The sequence below is a fragment of the Kogia breviceps genome, chromosome X (genome assembly GCF_026419965.1).
Source record: "Kogia breviceps isolate mKogBre1 chromosome X, mKogBre1 haplotype 1, whole genome shotgun sequence".
Taxonomy (NCBI): Eukaryota; Metazoa; Chordata; class Mammalia; order Artiodactyla; family Physeteridae; genus Kogia; species Kogia breviceps.
The window spans coordinates 116,835,463-116,857,349 of record NC_081330.1 but is presented as its reverse complement, the minus strand read 5'-3'; the positions used below and the strand labels follow the sequence as shown (position 1 = coordinate 116,857,349).

The window sequence follows — 21,887 nt, the reverse complement described above, 5'->3', positions numbered from 1 at the left end:
GGAAACAGTATTCCCTCCACAGCCACTCCTGTGTGACTTACAGTGCAATGGCATCTTTTCCCCAGTGGGCTGGATTCTGTAGCTGCGAGCCACTGGATACTGACAATCCCACTCCACTTTGCTTTCCAGAGCCCTTGTTCTCTTATCTCCCCCTCCCTTTTCGTCCCCACTCCGTCTCTCCTTTTAGCCCTCAGGCTTTTGGAGTTTCCTCCCATTGCATATTTGTTTCAGATGACTCCCCACGGGTTCTATCTTTAGCTTTCCAAGGTCTCCAGCAGCACCTGCCAGAACCTATAGCCTCCCCCATGCCTTTCTCCCAGCCGCTGGAGGAGGAACCCCTATAAGGTTGCATTTTACAGTATTTCTTTCCGTGCTTTCCTATTCTTACAGGCCTAGTCCTTCTCTGAATGGAGCACGATATGGCATTTTGAGATTTCTAGCATCTTCACAGAAGACTCTCAGAAAGAGGGGTGTTTTCCCAATAGCTAATTTTAAAAGATTTCTTATTTGATATATTAGCCTAAATTAGGAAGACAGACACACACACAAACACACACACACACACACACACACACACATACACATACACACATACACACACCAACTAAAATATATCCAACCCATTTAAAAATAAAACTCTGTATCGCTAGAATGCATAACTTCTTTGTCTTTAGGGATTCTTGAAATGTGAAATAGATTCAGAACACACAGAACTTTCCCACTCAATACAATTTTGAGAAACTCCCACTCAGCCACTGTTTTTCACCCATGATGTTTCATACTGAAAGGTTGGTGGTTTTTTTTTCCCCTCTGTTCTCAACACTTTTTGTTCTCTTCAATAATTTCCTGAGTGACTCAGCTGTAGTCTTGTCATCCAGGGGAAAGTAGATTTCAATAATGTACCGTACAGCTATTAAGAGAATGTCTACAATCGGTTGAAGGCAGGTTATATTTCTGAAGTTACTTGTGAATGTCAGCCTCAAAAAATGACATCCCTTAGTCAGTATATGTCACCAATATGGAGCCCTGGCAGAGCAGCAAAGACCACCAGCTGGAGGTAGCTCTAGAGTCAAACTGCTACATTTCAAGTTCTGGCTACACTTCAAAGAAACTAGCAGTGGAAATCATAAACAATGTGTTATAGTGGTTTACCTAAGAAAGAAGCAGTAGATCCAAGGTCACAGGAAAAACATGTGACAAGTGAAAGTTCGTATTTTATCTTTCACATTTAAATGCAATAGTAAAGGAAGGTATGTCTCATTATTGATTATTAGCTTTAATAAATGTATTTGATTAACAGACCAGCCATGGGTGGTGATAGTCTGTTCCTCTGTACCAAGGATTGTCATATACCTGAAATCTTTTTTAAACTGGAAATCCTAGATGGAATTAGAGCCCCTAACACCTGCCTGTAAATATTTTTGTCGGGCTGTTTTCTTCTTCCACGGAGCCCTTATGCCCTGAGTAATGGAGAGTGGAAGAGCAATGGTAGCGGGTGGGGAAGGGAAAGAAGTACTAAAACTCGGGGCATCAAGATATTCTGTTCTACACGTGGATTGGGTGACAATGGAAACTTCCCATGGTAGGAAGCCACACACTAAGTAATGATGCAAGGCTCACGTAATCCTTCCTCTAAAATGTATGATAAAGGAGTTAGTTTTAGTCTCACGCGCAGCTTGATTAAGTCAATTAAGCAGAGAGATGGGATTCAGTGGCCATTGTTACTGAGTCACTTTACTTTGTACTTTTCACTCCTAGCCAACTTACATGTAAGATGACTTTAATCAGTGTAAGCTATTAGCTGCTTCTGCTGAAATGCTGGCACCCTTTCTGAATGTCAGTTGAGGGCTTTCAAAGGGAGGACCCAGCATCCATAAAATGGTAATTGTCCTTCAAGTAGCCTTGGTAGTTATGATTACACTTTAGCTGCTCCGCACCCACTCCTCCATCTTCACTCTCGGTGCCGGGGAGGAGATGGTAAGTAGTGAGACTAGTCACTGTTGCAAAATGGTTCCAAACATGGGCCTTGGGATCAGGCAGCTCGGGTTCAGTTCCTGACTCTCCTACTCACAGGCTGTGTGACCCTGGGTGAGTTTTTTTGCTTCTCCAAACCTTTCGTTATAATCCATGGAAATCCAGTTGCACTGTGCCAAGTACATAGTAAACCCTGAAGAAACTGACTATTATTATCGTGCTAATAATAAACCTTAGAAATTATTCTCCAGAAGTTTATGGACTATTAGAAGCTGGACAGAGGCTCACCGGTCATTTAATGCAACATCCCCGCCCCCTGCCCTTTGCAGCTGATGAGGACCGGGGGGTGAAGTCACGGAGCAGAGCTATGACTAGGGCACAGGACTCTTTTCCGTTCAACCGTGAAACTCTCAGATCTCACGGGAAAGGACAAATAATACTCAGCTTACTTTGATCAATGGTGAAGAGAAAGGGCCAGTGACGACTCAGAGGACATTGGCTCTGGGTGGGCTGAGGCCCTGGGGAGGCCCATGGCAGTTGCCAAAAGGGGTGTGTTCAGGAAGAAGGGGAAGGACAGGCAGGTGCTGCCAGTGGTCAGTGTCACTTGGTCTCATTAGACTTACCAGACAGATCGCTGATGGGCTTAGATTCCCCGGCAGCTCTAGCTTTCCCCACCAGCTGTCATGTCAAATTCTTTCATCTGAAGGGATCAGACCCACTGTGCCTAGTGTGCTGATGTTACCTTGGTTGCAACTCCATTCCCATCAACAGTGGGGTTTAACAAGCAGCCTACAGAGCACAGAACTGGGGTCAGCAGACTACGGCCCATGGGCCACATCCAACCTGCCACCTGTTTTTGTAAATAAACTTTCATTGGCACACAGCCACACCCATTCATGTATGTATTGCCTATGGCTGCTTTTGTGCTGTAACAGTAGAGCTGAATAGTGCAGCAGAGGCCCAGTGATCTGTAAATCTTAAAGTATTGATTACTATCTGGTCCTTTACAGAAAAGGTGGGCCAACGTCTGGTCTAGAGACTTATCAGCTGCTTAGGAGACAAAGGCCCTCTCCAGACTATGGAAGAATTAGCTGACTCCATCAGGATATTTTTATGTCCCTGGGATAAATGAGATTTCACTAATACAACTGAAAAGTCATGCAGACTTAGATAGAATCCCCTTACAATTCAAAGGCCATCTCTTCTTCAGTGTGGATGTGAAAGACAACTGTCCGTCTCCTCTGAGGGTGGGTCTGATTCTGGCCTCCCGCTTATTCTGGGGCAGGGAGGAGATGGAAGCAGCTGAAGAGAAAACAAGGCCATTCCATGCATTACTTGGATAATTAGAAGAGCCATCTCTTAAGGACTTTGTGTGCTTGTAAACTAGGTACTTGCCATACATTATTTTCTTTATTCATTATAACAAACCTGTTAAGTAGTATGATTGTCCTCATTTTACAGAAGGGTAAACTAAGGGTGAACTAAGGTCACAGAGTTAGTGATTTATAACCATTTGGCTCCACGTTGTCTGGTGTATGTCGGTGCAGTAATTCAACTACTTATGCCTGAGTGTTAGAAATATGGTTGACAGAGGCTTAAATTTGCTCAATCCAGACAAAATAGAGATCTAAGTCATTACTTCTAGAAGTTTGCCCGGCCAACTACTATCCTACAAGATACTCATTTAAAAGGTCCAATATGTTTAGAAAACATTGTATACATCACCGCCTTCTTGGAAATATATGAAGACATTAGCAAGTTATGGACTCTGAGAAATCCTGCAGTAAAGATCCTATTCAACTTTGCTTAATGTTGTGTTCCCAAACACTTTAGCATGGAACCCTTTAACTAACAGCATCCCATAAAACTGCTATTCCAGGAGATGCACTTTGAGAACTGTTGAACCACATGATTACGATGATGATGATTGATGATAACGGCTAATATTTATTGAGCAATTACAATGAGCCAGGAACTGGCCTAAGCACTTACAAGTATTGATTCATTTAACCCTCGCAGCAATCCTATGAGCTCACATGTTATTAATTCCCCACTTGACAGATGAGGAAACTGTGGCACAAAGAGGATAAAACAACTTGCCCGAAGTCACATAGCTAGTGAGTCCTGGAGACCATGAGCTCCTCAAACTCAAGGATCAGGTTTCAGCTCATCTTTGCATAGCTAACACTTAGTATGGTGCCTGGAACAAAGTATGCACCCAGAATGTGACAGTTGAACTGAATTGGAAATGAGATCCTAATAAAAAGAAGTGACTAGAGTGTGTTGAATGGAACATTTAAGATCTTTAGTGTTTATACAGCGAGGGCACTCCTTCATCAGCTGGGGTTTCTATTTGTTCCACACAAGACCATAGCCTAGATAATGTTCCTACTACAAAGCATTTTGTATAGAGTAACCATTTTCATTTTTTATTTAATAGACCCTACATTTAATGCACAAATGATAGGAAAATATCAGATAGTGCAGATCCTATTTAGCCACAAGAAATAGTATTTCATTTGAAGGTGCATTAAATTAGGCTTTCTGTCTGGCATAAAATATATTGAAAGAGGCAATACCACATCCATAAGGAAGCAGTGCCTTTGTTGGTAAAGAGTAGATGGATTTTTTTTAAATGCAGTATAATAACAGCTATTGAGAACAGTCAATAGCAGCTTTTTAAATATTACAGACCTAAAAATATATCAAGGTCAAAATTAATAGATAAAATACCGGTGAATTTTCAGTGTAGATTTGAGGGAGGCCAGGAAGCACTAAGGAAGAAAAATCAACACACTTTCAGCTATAAAAGGAACAGAATAAAAGGCAGCCTGAGAGACTATGTTTTTGTGTCCTGCAAAATAAAAAGGAAATTTTATGTTTAGCACTTTGAGAGCTTCAAATGCAGTGATTAAATGGTATTATTTTTTGTCACTTTAACACAGAGCATTCCGGAATGATAAGTATTATAGTAACAATGTGACCCTTAATGAGGGCTTACTGTGCTGTTTTAAGCATCTTATACGTGTAGCCCTAGGAGGTGAGTACTGTCCCCATTTTACAGATGTGGAAACAGAGGCAGAGAAGTAAAGTAGGTAAACTAGTTTTCCCGTGATCCCACACCAGTACAAAATGGATTAAGGATTCAAACCCCACTAATCTGGCTTCACAGCGCATGCCACTAACAGCTGTACACACTGGGTAAAAGAGAAGGTTCAAAGGCTCAAGGATGCTCACAGGCCTGGGAGGCAAAATGAATTCTACTACCACTGTCAGGGTACGTACATCAGAAACTCAGTAGGTGGGCACCAGAGGGCCAAACGTGGCAATGCAGAGTTGAATCCTTGCCAATGGGCCCTTCCTTGGTGGTTTGTTCTGTGACAGGTTTCCAGAGGTTGGTATATATCTTACCACTTAAGAACCCCATCCATTTAAGGCTATGCATTAGTCATGATGGGTAAAGATGCGTCCCTCCACCCACTTCCACCACCGGTGTGTGCTAGGATTCCTCACCCCACAATCTGACCACATGCATGTCCCTTCAAAATACAGTCAGTTGCTTATGAGTAGGTGTATGTATGATGGTGCATCAGACCCCAAGTATTCAGAAACTACCATATGCTGTGCAGTATTCAGGAAAGCCCAGGGGAAAAAAAGGTTTTAAAGTTCCCTTAGAGAAAGTACAAATGGCTCCATCTAGATGGAAAGGAAAGATGGAATTTTACAATAAAGCATCGTGCCCACCGTCTCAGTGTGGGAGCCACTTGAGAGTTAAACACCAAGCTCTTAAGAGAAATAACAAATTTAGTATTGAGTCAAAACAAATACTAAAATTTTCTCCGTAATTGTATTTGTGTTCTAAAATGCCTGCTTCCCCCTCCCCTTATTGTGGGTAACACTTCAGTCAGATGAAACAACCGAAGAATTTGTTTGCTGAGAGGGCATGAGGAGACATAATAGCATATGGACCTTAAAAGATAAATACCCAAGCCTTGGGAAGAACACTTGACAAGAAAAGGATGTTATTTAAAGAAAGATGTATTCTAAACAGATGAGTCAACAAACTCAATTGGATATAAAAATGGAAATTGAATTTTTAAATTCCGATCGATGAGCATATCAAAAACTTACACATCAAAAAGCATATCAAAGAACATACACACTTCATTTTTGTACAAGACCATTTAATTCTCATTTATAAACTTTGACTCCCTTACAAAAATAGCTTCTCCCTTCTCAGTTGTACATTACCAGCCTTATATCCTTCCTTAATTGTACCTTACACGAGTCTTTCTTTTCTTTTTGAAGTGAATCATCAGTTGGGGTGAACAGTCACAAAAAGTCTGATTTATTAAGCAAACAGACTGGAAGTTGCTGATGTTAAAACACAAATATGTCTACTTACCTGGATGGCTCTGACATTGGAAACTGGCTGTTTCGACATATCGACAAGGTCTTATCCCTAAAAAAACAGGTAAGAAACTGTTAGAGGTGGCGGCATTCAGATTCTCAATCGTGATAAATTTGAATTTAACTCATGATTCAACTGGGCAGTCACCCCTTTCACTGGGCGTATATTCTTTCAGTCTCAGTTTCCGGTTACTTAGAGACTCTCCTTCCTAATGCCTTAGGGAGAGGGAACCCTAGAGCGCCGGATAAATCATTCAGGAGGAGAAACGCTGAGATGCCTCGCCCCTGATGCTCATGATAGGCAATCAGAAACTTGAAAGGCGCTATCATCTCCTTCCCTGCCCTCTTGCCCCCCTGCCAAGAACAGCAAAGCAAAGAGGTTGTGGGAATAAAACACCTTTGTTTGGGGCCTCAGAAGCTTTCTGCTTGAAACTGAACTTTTGATCTGAACCGAGCTGTTGCCAGGGCTGCACGTCAGTCCTTCGGGACCGCCTCGCCTCCGTCAAACACCCAAAGAGAAGTGGCCCGTACCGCATTCTTACTACTGCGATGCTCCCTGCTCGCTGTGCACGTGTCTGTTCTGCACAGAGACCTGGGGGACGTGGGCCACGTCTCCCTGCTCTGGGCGTCCAGAGCCTGGGCTCTGTAAACCAGGCAGCTGGCAGGCAAGCCTCACCTCTGTCTTCTTTTCTTTTAAGGAATCAGTCTCAGAAGGCAAATAGGACTTATGTGACCATGTCAGATCCCTAAGAGGTAGCAGTGCTTCCCTCCCAAAGGACCTTTGCTTTCTTTCAGTTCGTGAGACCTGACTTAGAGCCCAGGGACTAGTGGCCGAGGTTTACTGGGGCTCAGGGAGCAGGGAACAGCCCAGCTCTGTACAAGTGATGTTATAGCTTGGTCTATTAAATGTCGACACGATGGAGTGAAAAAGTTTGAAATTCAGTGAGTTAAAAACACGCTGCTTTTTAAACCCAAATGATAAACCGGGTTGACTAGAGTTTCCTCAATTGACTGGTGTAAGTGTGTGGGCCCACTGGTGAGTCAGTGAACACCGAGAGCCGTGTTGGCATTTGCTGCACGTCCGGGGTCCTCTGGACTACGTCAGTCAACATCTCTAGGCCCGTTTCCTCTTCCTTAAATTTCACCTGCTTTACAGGTTGTGGTACGACTCAGAATGACATAAGGTTCCTGAAAATGCCTTGTGAACTGTACTGTACTGAGAACTCTGAAAAACTTCCTTTTTTTTCCTGAGGTCTTCAAAGTCTTAGGCTCTATTATACGAAGTTAAACAATTACATAATTTTTTTAAATCTCTGTAATTAGTATACTCAACCGTATAGTCCTTGGAGTCACATACATGAAAACAATGGGATTTCTTTTTTTAAGTTTCACCTGAATGTTTTGGTAATATATAGATACAGCCTCCATGCATAAGGGTCTAGGTAGAATTATTTTCAATATGGTTAAATAATTAGGGACTTCCCTGGTGGTGCAGTGGTTAAGAATCCGCCTGCCAATGCAGGGGACACAAGATCGAGCCCTGGTCCGGGAAGATCCCACATGCTGCGGAGCAACTAAGCCCGTGCGCCACAACTACTGAGCCTGTGCTCTAGAGCCCACGAGCCACAACTACTCGAGTGCCACAACTACTGAAGCCCAGGCACCTGGAGCCTGTGCTCGGCAACAAGAGAAGCCTGCACACCGCAACCAAGAGTAGCCCCCTCTCGCCACAACTAGTGAAAGCCCGAGCGCAGCAACGAAGACCCAGCGCAGCCAAAAATAAATAAATTTATTTTTTAATATGGTTAAAAAATTAAAAAGCAATAACAATTTGAACAATTAGGAATGCATTTTTGCTCTATGATATGTTTCAGATAGGTTGCTGTCTTTCCTGCAGTGTCAAAAAGTCAATGAAGGATTTTTAATTTTTGGATCTAGGACACACAGCTCAATTTCAAAAGGAAAAGCTTGGTAGTTTTTGTTGTTGTTGTTGTTGTTGTTTTGCGGTACGCAGGCCCCTCACTGTTGTGGCCTCTCCCTTTGGGGAGCGCAGGCTCCGGACGCGCAGGCTCAGGGGCCACGGCTCACGGGCCCAGCCGCTCCGCGGCATGTGGGATCTTCCCGGACTGGGGCACGAACCCGCGTCCCCCGCATCGGCAGGCGGACTCCCAACCACCGCGCCACCAGGGATGCCCATGGTAGTTTAATTTTTAATGTTTCTATTCCTCAAAAGCTATTAGAAGACATGCAAAGCAATAATTCTCACAGGACTTTAAATATCTCATCATATAGCATTCTCTGTACGTGTACAATTAAAGTTTAACTAATATCACTTGGGAACTTTAAAAATTTATTGTATGTCAATTTGAAATGTGGGGATTAGGAATTTCTTTATGTTATTACAATAGCAAGTTGAAATGTGGAAAGAAATCAGGCAATGAATGATTGTGTTATTTATACCACATTGACTTTTTGTTTAATTAGGCTGATTTTGTTTTTTTGCTAAAGTCCTGGATTGCTTTGTATTTTGTGGACCTCTCAGCCTAGCGGATGGATATTCCTTGGGCCTTGTATAGCATTGGTATAATCTCATTTGCGTACAAATTCCTTTTTAACATATAGTCAGTCTGCGAGACAGACTCCTCTAGAAAGTTGGTCAGATCCCAGCTCTCATTCCTTGCAAACGGGCTAGATAACGTTTGTGTAAATCATTTCTGCAGCCGTTCCCGCTGTCCTCATTATTCTCAGAGAAATCAGGGCAAAGCACACTGATGAATAAAAATAGACAGCGTTCCCTGGCTCTTTCCCTGGCCCTGCGTTCACCTCCATTAGGGATGCAGGGTGTAGAATGCACCTTCCTTCTATATCTGCATGCCTCATCCCAGGACCAAAAAAGAAAGCTATGCCTTAGATGCACAACTCCACTCACACCGGGGCCACAGCTTTTCATCCAAAGAGGTACTCTTTAAAGCACTCTATTACTGTGTCTCCTGGTTCTGGCTACAATTTGAGAACATGGAAAGTTTTACCAGGCATATATTGACTTTTACAAAGCCTATACTACAATGGAAATGCTTGCTGGCTTCGCACAGTTGAGTTTTCCTGGCAGTTCTGCAAGTCAGTGGGGATCTTTAATGGTCCGTATGCTGAGTCATGTACAATATACCTCTGCTGGTATTTGATTGGACAGCATCTAATATCTGACTTCTAAGTAAGACTCTTTCACTTACTAAAAATTTGTCAACGTTAATATCGCTAATTTAATAAGCAGGGATTCAGAGGAAAATAAATCAATATATGGAGAGAGGGAGCTTTGCTTGTTCTTTTTAAAGGTCAATTAAGTGGCTACAGCTCAGTCTCACAGGGAATTATCTTCTGTCTGCTGCTAAAAATAATTCCCAAGAAGGGTGTAGAAAGATGTTCAGCTGTCTGAACTAAGTCTTTATTCAACTCTGCCTGAGATATGCTGAGAGGGAAGAGACACAGCATTGCCACGTATCAGAATCTGGTGCCCACATAGGGAGAGACAGGGCTGCTGCCCTCTACTCTGCTGGGTATGGGGAACACTGCGATTGAAGTGAGGCTTTCAAAAAGATGGGTCTGGAGTATTAATGGATCTATAGGTTGATAGAACTTTATCACTGAGGCCAAGCCTGGTGCTTAGGGAGAGGAGAAAAGCGTTTTAAACTTGTACTGTGTTAACAGCTCTGGCAATAATTTGCATTTAGGTAAACCAAAGAGCTAGCGTTATAGCTTTTCTCTGACCCAAATTCTCCTGATTATTTCTAGGCTTACAGCCCGAATCAGTCTGCCGCTGACTGACTGTAATCCTGGCCATAAGAATCAAAATGATCTCATGTTCAGGGTCACAGTCATCATATCTGGACCGTGGAAATTTTCTTAATGTCCCTATCAATGAAAACTACTTTTAGTTCAATATTCTTTCAACCTCCCCGCCCCCCAACAATTTATAAAACAGAAGCAGCAACATCACCAATGAACAGTGAATTTACAAGGAAGCTACACCCACTGGTTACAATCCTACAAAGTTACAAGTAGCCTCTTCAAGTTAGGTAGCAAGGAAATTTCCTTCAGAAAGCCCAGTTGCCTGAGCTGGGTCCTCCTGCTTACCTGGTTTATGTACTTGTTTCCTGCCTGAGGAAAGTTCCAGGCAGCCAGGTGCAAGAATACAAGGCTCCTCAGTGAGTGGAAGGGACGCCCGGTGTCCTCTGAGCTGCGATCTCCGTTCCGATGCTTTTCATGTGGCTGAAATAGCTCAAGTGCTCCGTGCCTCACCCGGTATTGAGAGCTGCTCCTGGCTCGGGGCTGGAGGGGAACTCGGTTTAAGGATAAGTGTTAAAGAGAATTCCTGTCATAGCTCACAGTTGTTCTTCCTAAATATAGAGTTTGATACAAGCCATACGCTGCCTCCAAAAGGCTTGACCGTGCTGAAAGCAGGGCTCAAATGTCAGCCGGAAGGTGGCTCCGGAATCTTACTGCCTTCCTAATCTTCCAGAAGATGCTGCTTGTGTTTTCTCACAACTTCTGAGGGCGCGCAGGAAAGTTTGCAAAGTAGGAAAAGTTTCTGTCTTTAGCTTTATTACCCAGAGGTGAGAAGACCCAAAGTGTTCAAAAAAAATTGGAGAGAGGCGGCATGGCACCACAAACAGTGTTTCAGTCCTCGCTTGGTCACTGAGGAGCTGAGAAAGTTACTTCATAATCAACACTCAGTCACATTATGATGAACTACCAGATATCATCCTTTTCGTCGGTCAAAAATGGTCACAGATCAACTGACTCGTGTGGTTCCAGGGCCCAGAGTCCTTGCTCTCTCTGCTCTATACCGCCCCTACTCGTGGCAGTGACTTTGGCCCTACAGCACATGAGGCAACAGAACAAAACAAAAGAGAAAATACCTGTCTGAAGTATGACAAGGGCCAGGACCAGGTAGGAGGCAAAATACTTTTTAAAGAGAACACTGACAAATCCTAAAGCACATGCTCATTATTTTTAACGCTACTTTAAATTTTTTTATTTTTTTTTTACTTCTCTAGCCTCTAAAACTACCTTTGCATAGAGCTCCCCTTCAGTAGAAGGACTAAACAGAGTAGGCTCACTTATAATTCATCCAGTGGATGAAAGTGAGGGATGACTGAGTCCCTGACAGCAAGGTCAGCTGCCGACCCATCACCAGCAACCAGTCCTCTCGTTATGTGAGGCAAAGAAGCTCCGATCTGCATGAGCCCTTAAAGTCAGATGTCAGTTCCGTGCAACTGAATGCATTCCTTTCAGGTCAGTAAAGAGAAAACCAACTTTCCAGTAACTTAGGAGGTCAGCAGATAATTGTGCATCATCTCAGTTTGGGGCTCACCGTTCAGTTCTGTTCATGTGCTGTTTAAAAGAACTGTGTCTTCAAAATTCAGTTTAGACATTGTACTTTGAGATCATATGGCACCACAAGTGAGTTCTTTACACACTGGGGAAGAGATTAGGGTAGGCACCTTAATATTTCCCCAGATGTTTGGCTGCTTCTCTGCGTTCAGAGCCCTTCACCAGACAACAATGAGCCATTTTTGACCCCTGGCCCTGCAGCCAACCCATACATTTTGCCACAGTCCTTTTGCCCCCACTGACCCCTCACTAGCTACTGGTGTGGCATATGTCAAGGAAAGTGCTCCTGGCGGCAGTGCCTTGTACACAAGGCTGGCCCAACACGGACGTAGCTGCTTTTGTGGGAAGAACTGAGGCGAGCTTCAATAATCGGGACTTCTGGAGCCATAAGTGACAGACATGCAAAGTGAACTAGTTTAAGCCCTGAGGAGGTGTGGCAGACACTGTCGATGTCTTTCTCAGTATTGCTCTGCCCACCTGAGTTCTGCAGCTATAGACAGTCCTCAGGACACTGTCAGCTTCTCACCTCAAAAAGCTGAATCTCTCTGCTTCTCCACATTGGGGCTCTCTCCATCTCCAAGGCAGGTTGCCTGGGTGTGCTGCAGGCATGACCCAGAAGTGCCAGGGAGCAGACAGACACCCCCAGGGACAAATCTCAGCCGGTGGGGATGGAAGTCGGTGATAAACGCCCCACCTCCCCATCGTCTGGTGGAATGACTGTGAGATATGGTCCAGTTTCCAGAGGTCCCCAGCAGGACTGAGCCTCAGTTGCCCACAGCAGGAAACGACTTGCTCATTATTACACCCTTATTGGTTTTTTCCTTTCCCTCTCTCACTTCCCCACTCCCTCACTTAACGTTCTCTGGGATCATCACCCAAATACACCACCAATCAGACAAGACCAAGTCCTTGTCTCCGTGTCTCGATTGGATGCAACCCAAACCAAGACGAGGGGGTTCACTGGGAAAGCTTCATAGTGTGTCAGGAAAGGCATGGGGTGCAGGTGGGCCTCAGAAATAACCAGAACCAAGAACTCAGACCTCACTAGAGAGTGCCAAATCTATTTCTCCCACTCCAGTTTTTAAAATCCCAGGGTTCTGATTGCCCTATCCTGAGTTAATCACCAAACTCCCGGCCAGGTCACGTAGCATACAGGAGGCCATTGGGGTGCACACCTATGGAGGAGGTCCTTCCCATAGAGGGGAATAGTTGTGACCTGAACAGCCCTCCCAACTGAGGTCCCCAAAAAGCACTAAGAAGCCAAGTGCTTTTCCGTGATCTACTGTTGTCACACCATCAGTTTAAGGCCTTGTATAACAGAGAAAGCCCCGGGCACACACCAACACATAACTGCATTGGTGGGCAACAATGAACTGGGCCCGAGGTGACAGGCACAAGATGAGTCCGTGTCTTATTGGGGAAGCTGAAATGGGAGAAGAAGGAATAAGAAAGCATCTTTAAGTATGAGAAATGGAGAACTAGACAGTACTGGGCACTGAGGGGACAGCTTGAGACCTTTGGGAATATTTCAGTGGAGATCATGAAAGACGGGCAGCATTGAGGGTTGTTGGCAAAAACCAAATTCACTTAAGTCATTTCTACCTGCATGCCTTCATCCCTCCTCCACGATAGTCAAACAGCAGGAGGATATCTAAGAACACCTTAGGTCTATATAGCCCTTGTGGAGTTGCAAAGCGTTTTCATTTGTAGTTATTATATATTTCATTTAGCCCTCCCAGCTACACTGTGGGTTAAGTGGTATTATTCCCATTGTATAGATCAGTAAGTCGAGGCTCAGAGTGTTAATTCAGAGCCAGTTATCCCAGCTTTTTGACTCCCATATTTAGTGTTCTCACCTGTTACACCAAAGTCCTCAAGGAAGCACACTCACATGCACGCTCCCACATAAGCACTATGCGCATGGTATCAGGTAGGATGCATTTATTTGCAAGTAACAGAATACCTGACTAGCAGTGGCTCAATCAATAAAGTCATTTAACCATCTCACAAACCTAGAAACCTGAAGTGAGGTAGTTCCAGATTGGTTCAGAAATTTTATGAAGTCAAAAAGACCCAGGCAATTTCCAGTTCTTCTGCTCTGCCACTCTCTACAAGTCAGCTTTTCATCCTCATGCTTCTTACCTCATGTTCTCAAAATGGCTGCCACAGCTCCGAGAATCAGGATCTTTCACTAGCATCCAAACAATACAGAATGGCAGTGATGGTGGGAAAAGGGGCTTTCCTCTTGTCAGGGAGGAAACTCTCTGAAAGCCCCAGCAGACCTCTCCTTACATCTCGTCGGCTGGAACTGGGTCTCATGGCTGCAAAGGAGGCTAAGAAAATAAATAAGTGGTGGAGGGTGAATGGAATAGAAATGATTAGCTAAGCTCAAATATCTCGTATAAAATCAGGATGCTCTTAGCAATGAAGACGAAAGAGAATGGTAGTTATGTAGACAAGATACACACATACATACAGTGTTTTATAGTGGAAAATGTGCTTTCACACACAGAATCTTATTTAATCCTTACCACTTTGTGAAGCAGATGTTGTTTTTATTTATCTCCATTTTATAAATGACAAATCATCCTGAAAAAGGTAACCTCACGTGCCTAACAAATGTCCAACTCAACACCCAAATCTAAGTCTTCAGGGTCCAAATTCCATGGGTTTCCCCTTGTTCCTCTACATACAAGCCAACAGAGAGAGCCAAGCTGCTCATAACATTGCCCAGTCCCTCAATGCCCTCGTGGGCATTAAGGCATTAAGTCATTAAGACTCCTATCATGTACCCCAAATTACAGGCTTCTTTCATGTTCCTCTTTGCTCAGTTCTTCTCTATCCTGGGCCCACCTACAGTTTGGGCAAAGAGGAAAATAAATCATAATATGAACATTTTTAAATGAATTAACAGATAACTATTTGTACCATTGTGTGTAAACATGTAACCTCTCCCCACAAAACAAACAAACAAACAAAAAACCACCAAAAAACTGTGTAGGCTGACAGAAGAAAATATTAGCAAATGAAGAATGATTAGCTAGGAAAAAAGAATTATGAAAAAGAAACTAGCTATGACCTTTGAAAACAGTCTATTTTCCCATAGCGTTCACTTCTGTGTTAAATTTAAATTTTTGACCCCATAACTATGAACACATCAATGCTTGTTTTTCATGCAGGAGAGCAGGTGACAAGGCTGGTCCCCTGAGGTACATACTATGTGATGACTTCCTTCCTTACCTGACTGTTAGCCAAGCCACTTCTGTCCTTAGCCCCTGTCATATGCCATGATGCAGGGGCCATGCTTCTGTCTCCTTCCTTGGAACTTAGCTTTCTCATTTCAAAAAGAGACCTCTGTTTCACCTTTGTACAGCTCAAGAGCTTTTTTTCCGCAAAGTATTTTCCTTGCCCAAATAAAGGGGCTATCTAGCCTCAGAAGTGAATCCAGACTTTCATCTCCAAAAGCACAGTATCTGCTCCTCTGTCCTCAGAAAAATTGCCGGCCTCCAGCTCTCAGTTACTCCCAGCTTTTAGCTAAGTCATCCTTTCCCATGAGAATACTATTTCACTCATTTATTCATACATTCATTCATCATGTGCCATCATTGTATCAAGTGCCTACTATGATCCAGGCATAGCGCTAGACGCAGAGGGTTTAAAAATAAGTAAGATATAGTTCTGTGTTCCAGAAGCCTGTTCACCTTGGCCTGGTCAAGGAGACAAACAAATAAATAAGTGCATGGTTATTGGACTTACGTGCTATAGACAAACTGTTACAGGAACTCAGAAGAAGGTGCCCCTAACTCTCCCACGATGCTGAGGGCTTCACAGAGAAGGAATGTTTGTCCTCAATGTCCTGCGCTTTTACTAAATGCCAGGACTGTCCTATCCCCACCATCTCTGGGGAGAAAACAGTGAATAAGCATATGTTCCTCCCTTCAGAGCTTTCAACAGGGAGTGGGTAGCGGACAAAGCTGAGTAAACAAATAAGATAAATCCTGTTAAGTCATATGAAAACAGGGACTTCCCTAGTGGCGCAGTGGTTAAGAATCCGCCTGCCAATGCAGGGGGCACGGGTTTGAGCCCTGGTCCAGGAAGATCCCACATGCCAAGGAGCAACTAAGCCCGTGTGCCACAGCTACTGAGCCTGTGCTCTAGAGCCCACGAGCCACAACTACTGAGCCTGTACGCCACAACTACTGGAGCCCACACACCTAGAGCCCCTGCCCCGCAACAAGAGGAGCCACTGCAATGAGAAGCCCGCACACCGCAACAAAGAGTAGCCCCCGTTCGCTGCAACTAGAGAAAGCCCGCACACAGCAACGAAGACCCAACACGGCCAAAACTAATGATAAATAAATAAATAAATAAATAAATAAAAAGTAATGTGAAAACAAACAATGGGAATTCCCTGGCGGTCCAGTGGTTAGAACTCAAGAAAAGAAAAACAAAAAACAAAGACTGAGGAGAAACTGGGGCAGAGGGGGAGTGGCAGGAGCTGCATCTCTGCAAGAAGAACTGAGATTGATAGAGTGAGAAAAGAACACTTCAGGCAGAGGAAACTGCATGTGCAAAGGCCCTGAGATGAGAAAGTATGTCCTCAGAACTCGCAGAAAAACAATGCAGTCTAAACATGGAGAAGAGTGGCATGACATGAGGTGAGAAAGAGGCAGAGGCTGGCTGGGCCTTTGTAGGCCATTTTGGCAAGAGGTGCTGGTTTTCTTCTCAGTGTAGTGGGACTCCTTGGAAGATTTTAAGCAGTAGAGTTGCCTGGTTTGAGCTTTGATGAGGTCACTGTCACTGCCATGTGGAGCATGGACTGTAATAGAATAAGCAAGGAAGAGCGTAGAATGTTTAAAAGGTTTAGCAATGATGTTGACCTGCACAAAGGTGTTGGCAATGGAGATAAAAGACAAGAAGAGAGGTTCAAAGTGTATTTTGGTAATAGAGTCAAATGTGTCCTTGCCAAGGAATTGGATGCAGGACAATGGAGAAGAAGAATGGAGGGTGTCTCTTAAGTTTCAGACTTGGATCATGAGGCATGAAGGAACATGGTCCCTGGGCAAGGAGCAAAGGTAGCAGTGACAATAATGAGATCCACATCTAAAGCACTTGACACAGGGCCTGGCACACAGCAAAGTCTTAAGATGGGGCATGAAGAATTAAAAGCCACTGTTGACTCAGAGAGAAGAGTTTCAATGGATTGAGGGGTTGCTTCAAAAACCAGGTTACTGCAGGTTGTACCATGAAGGGTTGAGGCAGCAAGTGGACCTATCTCTTCTAGACCCTTGATGAAGAGTAGATAAAAAGGATAGTGCCTGGGTTTGGAGATTTCCGATATGGAGAGAAGTTTTTTGGCTATATGTTATTTCAGTCTGAATAATATTTAAACATGTTTAGAAGCCAAGGTGCAGAAGTTGATAAAGGTCAAGAGGAGGTCATTGACAAGCAAGGTCCATAGAAGGGATTGAGGTAGGAACAAATGTTTCTCCCACTGAGGTGGAAGGCTGAGGCCGAAAAGTTTGTAAGAGGGTCTGTGGGGTTGGAGGAGGTGGAATGGGGAGAACAGAGGCCACCTGACGGCTGGCCTCAACTTTCTGAGGGTCTTGAAGAGGAAACCAGGTGTAGTGAACAAAGAGCCAGAAGTACTGCCCAACAGTGTGGAGGGTCCAGTTGAGGCTGGAAACCTTGCCACCTCAGAGATAGCTGTTCCATCAACAGGGTGACTGCTTTGCAGGGGTGTTGGTTCTAAAGAACACATATCTTCGGTCGGGTTCTCCCAGAAGCAGATCTTGAAATCAGGATTTGTGTACAAGTGATTTATTAAGAAAGTGTTTCCAGGAAAACTGGGGAACAGAGGAGCGATCTCAAGTCCCACAGAAGGCATCTTCTGTCTGATCCTGCAGGGGAGCTCTGGAGTATAAGTTATGCCATAAAGTTTTGCCCTAACCCAGGCAAAGGAGTGGGGCTGCCATATTCCTGCACCTGTCCATCACTGGAGAAGGACTGCCCAGGCTAACAACTTCCCAGGGACTCGGGCTCTCTTTACCAGCTGGAAAGGCAGGCTACAGAAGCCCTAGGGCAGGCCTCCAAAACAGAGCCGAGGTGTTGGAAGCAAATGCCCACTGAAGCCAGGAGCAGGCAACAAACCGGGAAGTGGCACCTGAAGGGATCGGGGCTGAGCTTGGTTATTGTCTGCCCCAACACAGCAGTCCCTGATGGCACATAGACGTCAGCAAAGTTGCTCTGAAATATTGCCAACACATTGGCATCTTGTTTCTTTTTTTTTTAATTGTTACTGGAATATAGTTGCTTTATAATATTGTGTTAGTTTCTACTGTACAGCAAAGTGGATCACCTATACATATACGTATATCCCCTCATTTTTAGATTTCCTTCCCATTTAGGTCACCACAGAGCACTGAGTAGAGTTCCCTGAGCTATACAGTAGGTTCTCATTAGTTATCTATTTTATACATAGAATCAATAGTGTATATATGTCAATCCCAATCTCCCAATTCATCCCATCCCCCCACTCCCCCCTTGGTATCCATACATTTGTTCTCTACATCTGTGTCTCTATTTCTGCTTCGTAAATAAGATCGTCTATACCAATTTTTTCAGATTCCGCATATATGGATTAATATGCGATATTTGTTTTTCTCTTTCTGACTTCACTCTGTATGACAGTCTGTAGGTCCATCCACAGCTCTACAAATGACCCAATTTCGTTCCTTTTTATGGCTGAGTAATATTCCATTGTATATATGTGCCACATCTTCTTTATCCATCCCTCTGTTGATGGACATTGCCAATACATTAGCATCTTGTTTCTAAAAAGCCTAATTTATTTGGAACAATCTTACAAAGTTATATGATTGCAATGTTGAGCACTTCTGTTTCTTTTTAGCTATTTTCTAATGAGTGTGGAAAGGGACTATTTTTGCAGGGTTTTGGCAGCTTACAAAATTATTTGGAGTTACATTTTCCTGCACTGTCATATGAAACCTCTGTAAGCTGGATATTTTCCAAAAATGAGGTAACTCTAGTCCCTTTGGTGACACATGGTAGATGGGGCACAGTCCTCCTCTAGGGTCTGAAGCAGAAACAGTAGCCATCTGCACATGCACCAGAGATCTGGAATGTTACAGAAACATCACTGCAACCATCTGAATGAAATTTTTACCCAACTAGAATTTTACCCAAGGTCAGGATCTGTAAAACCAGGGAGAATCACAATGGCACCACATACTATACAGGGCAATTTCCTGTCTCCTTTTCCTCCTGCCCTGCAAAGTTTTTGTTTTTAAGTGAGAACTATAAATATAAATGAGACAATAAATTTGTAAACATTTGGATCCTCCTAGAGGAAAAGAAAGAATAAAACCCTAACTTAAAGCAGGTCACAGGGGCAATGCTGTAAGTTCAGCCATTGTCTCCTCTTTATGGCACACAGGATGCTATATTTTCCAGGCTCACTCACAATTGCATTTGGGGTCACCTGGCTGAGTTCTGGCCAATAGGATGTGGGCCCCAATTACTGTAAGCCAGTGCTACTCATAGTGTGGTCCATGCACCAGCAGCCATTTGCAAACTGTATGTTACCAGTTTGCAATGAGCTAATACAGAAATTTAAAAGTAAGCAATTAGGGGACTTCCCTGGTGGCGCAGTGGTTAAGAATCCACCTGGCAATGCAGGGGACACGGGTTCAAGCCCTGGTCCGGGAAGATCCCACATGCCACGGAGCAACTAAGCCTGTGCGCCACAACTATTGAATCCCGCACGCCTAGAGCCCGTGCTCCATAAGAAGAGAAGCCACCGCAGTGAGAAGCCTGCACACCGCAACAAAGAGTAGCCCCAGCTCACCACAACTAGAGAAAGCCCGCGCAGCAACAAAGACCCGACACAGCCAAAAAAAATAAGCAGTTAAGGACTTTTACAGCAGTTTGACATTGTCTCTGCATCCAAGCAGCATTTCCTTGTTCTAGTAATTCATTTTTGTTGCATTTTAACAAAAGTATTGGTCTGTGATGGATTAAACTTTTTAAAAAACCTGGTCCTCGGACTTCCCTGATGGTCCAGTGGTTAAGACTCCGTGCTTCCACTGCAGGGGGCATGGGCTCAATCCCTAGTTGGGGAACTAAGACCCTACATGCCTCATGGCATGGCCAAAAACAAAAAAAAAACAAAAAAAACCTGGTCCTCAGTTTGAGAAGCACTGCTGTAAGGTATTCCAGGCCTGGCCCTTAAGAACATCCTGTGCAATCCAGTTCTTTCTTCTCCGTCTGTAGCAACGTTAGAAGCCAGTGGTCTTAGATATCATAGCTACAAGATGAAAAAGGATCACTAGACTCACGTCAGACTCTGACATGAGTGAGAAATAAACATTTACTATGTAAAGCTAAGAAATTTGGGCTTGTTACTGACACATAACCTAGGATTATTTGACTTATTCAAGGAATTATTGCCCTCATTCTGGAAGTTGCACCCGCTGGTACTGGAGGACCCACTTCCAAGATTGGTGCTTCACTCCCATGTCTGATGCCCTTTGGCAGAGACAGCTGGAAGGCTGGCTCAGTTGGGACTGTCAACCAGAATGCCCACATGTGGCCTCTCCAGGACGGTAGCCTCAGGGTAGTTGGCTTCTTACATGGAGGTTCGGGGCTCCAAGAGCAAGTAATCCAGGAAAAAGAACAGAAGCTGCATGGCTACCTTTCTCCCCGGGCTCTGTGCTCTGCCACGTTGCTCTCTCTGACCCGCTCTCCCAAGGTCTCTTTGTCGTTGTCTCTGTCTGTGGCTCTGTCTGCACCTATCTCTTTCTCGCTCTTCATCTGTCTCTGTAAGTGTCTATCTCTGCCTCCCCTTCTCCCACCCTGTGACTCCTCCTTCCAATTTATTGGTCTCCCTCCTTATATTCTCTCTCCACTGGGGCAGCCCACCCCAGGGCCCCTGGTCCCTGCATTTAAAAGTATGGGGTGGCAGCTCTCATCCCTGAGACAAACATGCTCATTTGCTGAGTTTCTCTCACCCCATTTCCTCCTGCACAGGTGGGAAGGTGAGGCCTTCCTCACTCAGTAGGGCCAAGACTAAACTTAAGTTTGGGCTTTGAAAAGGAGAAGACTGGTTTTTCAAACAGGGGAACCTGGCCAAGGAAAAGGAGTTTTCCATCATGTCTATGAATTGGCAGCGTGGTTGGGAGCCACAGCCCCGGGAACTTATCGAGCCTGGTTTGCTGCCTATATGCATCTATTTCCCTCGAGGACCACATACAGGGTGGGGTTGAGGAGACAATGACTAGTAAAAGATTAATTTGGATATTCCTGAATTCCCTTAGGAAATTTCTCTTAAATTCACATTCTTAAAATCACCCCAGAACCCAGTGGAAAAGTAATAACTGTAACATTTCTAAGGTGGGTGCATGCATGCGCGCTGAACCAAATGGCTTTAGAGCAGCAAGTCGGAGGGTGGAAGGAAAGACATAGCCACAGTTAGATCAGGTAGAGCCTTAGAGAACATTCCATGTGCCGGCAATAGTTCTAGGTGCTTGAGGCACCTGAGCAGACAAAACACAGGAATCTCTGCTCTCTTGGATCTTATATTCTGGGAACAACCCCCAGCTTTAGGCCTAAGCAGTCAGTGAATGGTGAGGTAGGAAATGCTGGGGTGGGGACCCTGTGCGAGAAGCAGGTTTGGGAGTAGGAAACAAAGTTTGATTTGGATCATCTTAACTTTGTGATGCCTATTAGATCTCTAAATGGAGATACCAAAGAAGTTGAAGAAGTTGGATGTGCAGATGAGTTCAGAATTCAAGGAAGAAGTCCAGCTGTGATCCCAATTTGGGGGTCACCATTGTGGAGATGGTATTTAACACCGGGATTTAGATGAGGTCTCCTAGAGAAGGAGTGTAACTGGAGCAGAGATGGGGTCAAAGGGCTGAGCCCTGGAGCACAACAACATTTAGAAGTCAAGGAGAAACTCAGGACTGGGGGGTGGGGGGCGGTCAGTGTTCCATAGGTACAGAGTTTCCCTTTTGCAAGATGAAAAGAGTTCTGTGGACAGATGGTGGTGATGGTAGCAAAACGATGTGAATGTACTTAATGGCACTGAACTG

The 21,887-nt window shown here is 44.2% G+C and overlaps 1 protein-coding gene across 1 annotated transcript in view; it reads right to left on the bottom strand.

The window, feature by feature from the left end:
* Positions 1–10,735, bottom strand: part of SMPX (small muscle protein X-linked) — a 50,817-nt gene extending 40,082 nt beyond the window's left edge. The window contains exons 1-2 of the mRNA XM_059051157.2: positions 10,516–10,735; positions 6,380–6,436 (exon numbers count right to left, since the gene is read on the bottom strand). Of these exons, the coding sequence (XP_058907140.1) occupies positions 6,380–6,418 (39 nt within the window). The 5' untranslated portion in view covers positions 6,419–6,436; positions 10,516–10,735. The remainder of the gene's footprint in view (positions 1–6,379; positions 6,437–10,515) is intronic.
* Positions 10,736–21,887: the final 11,152 nt, after the last annotated feature.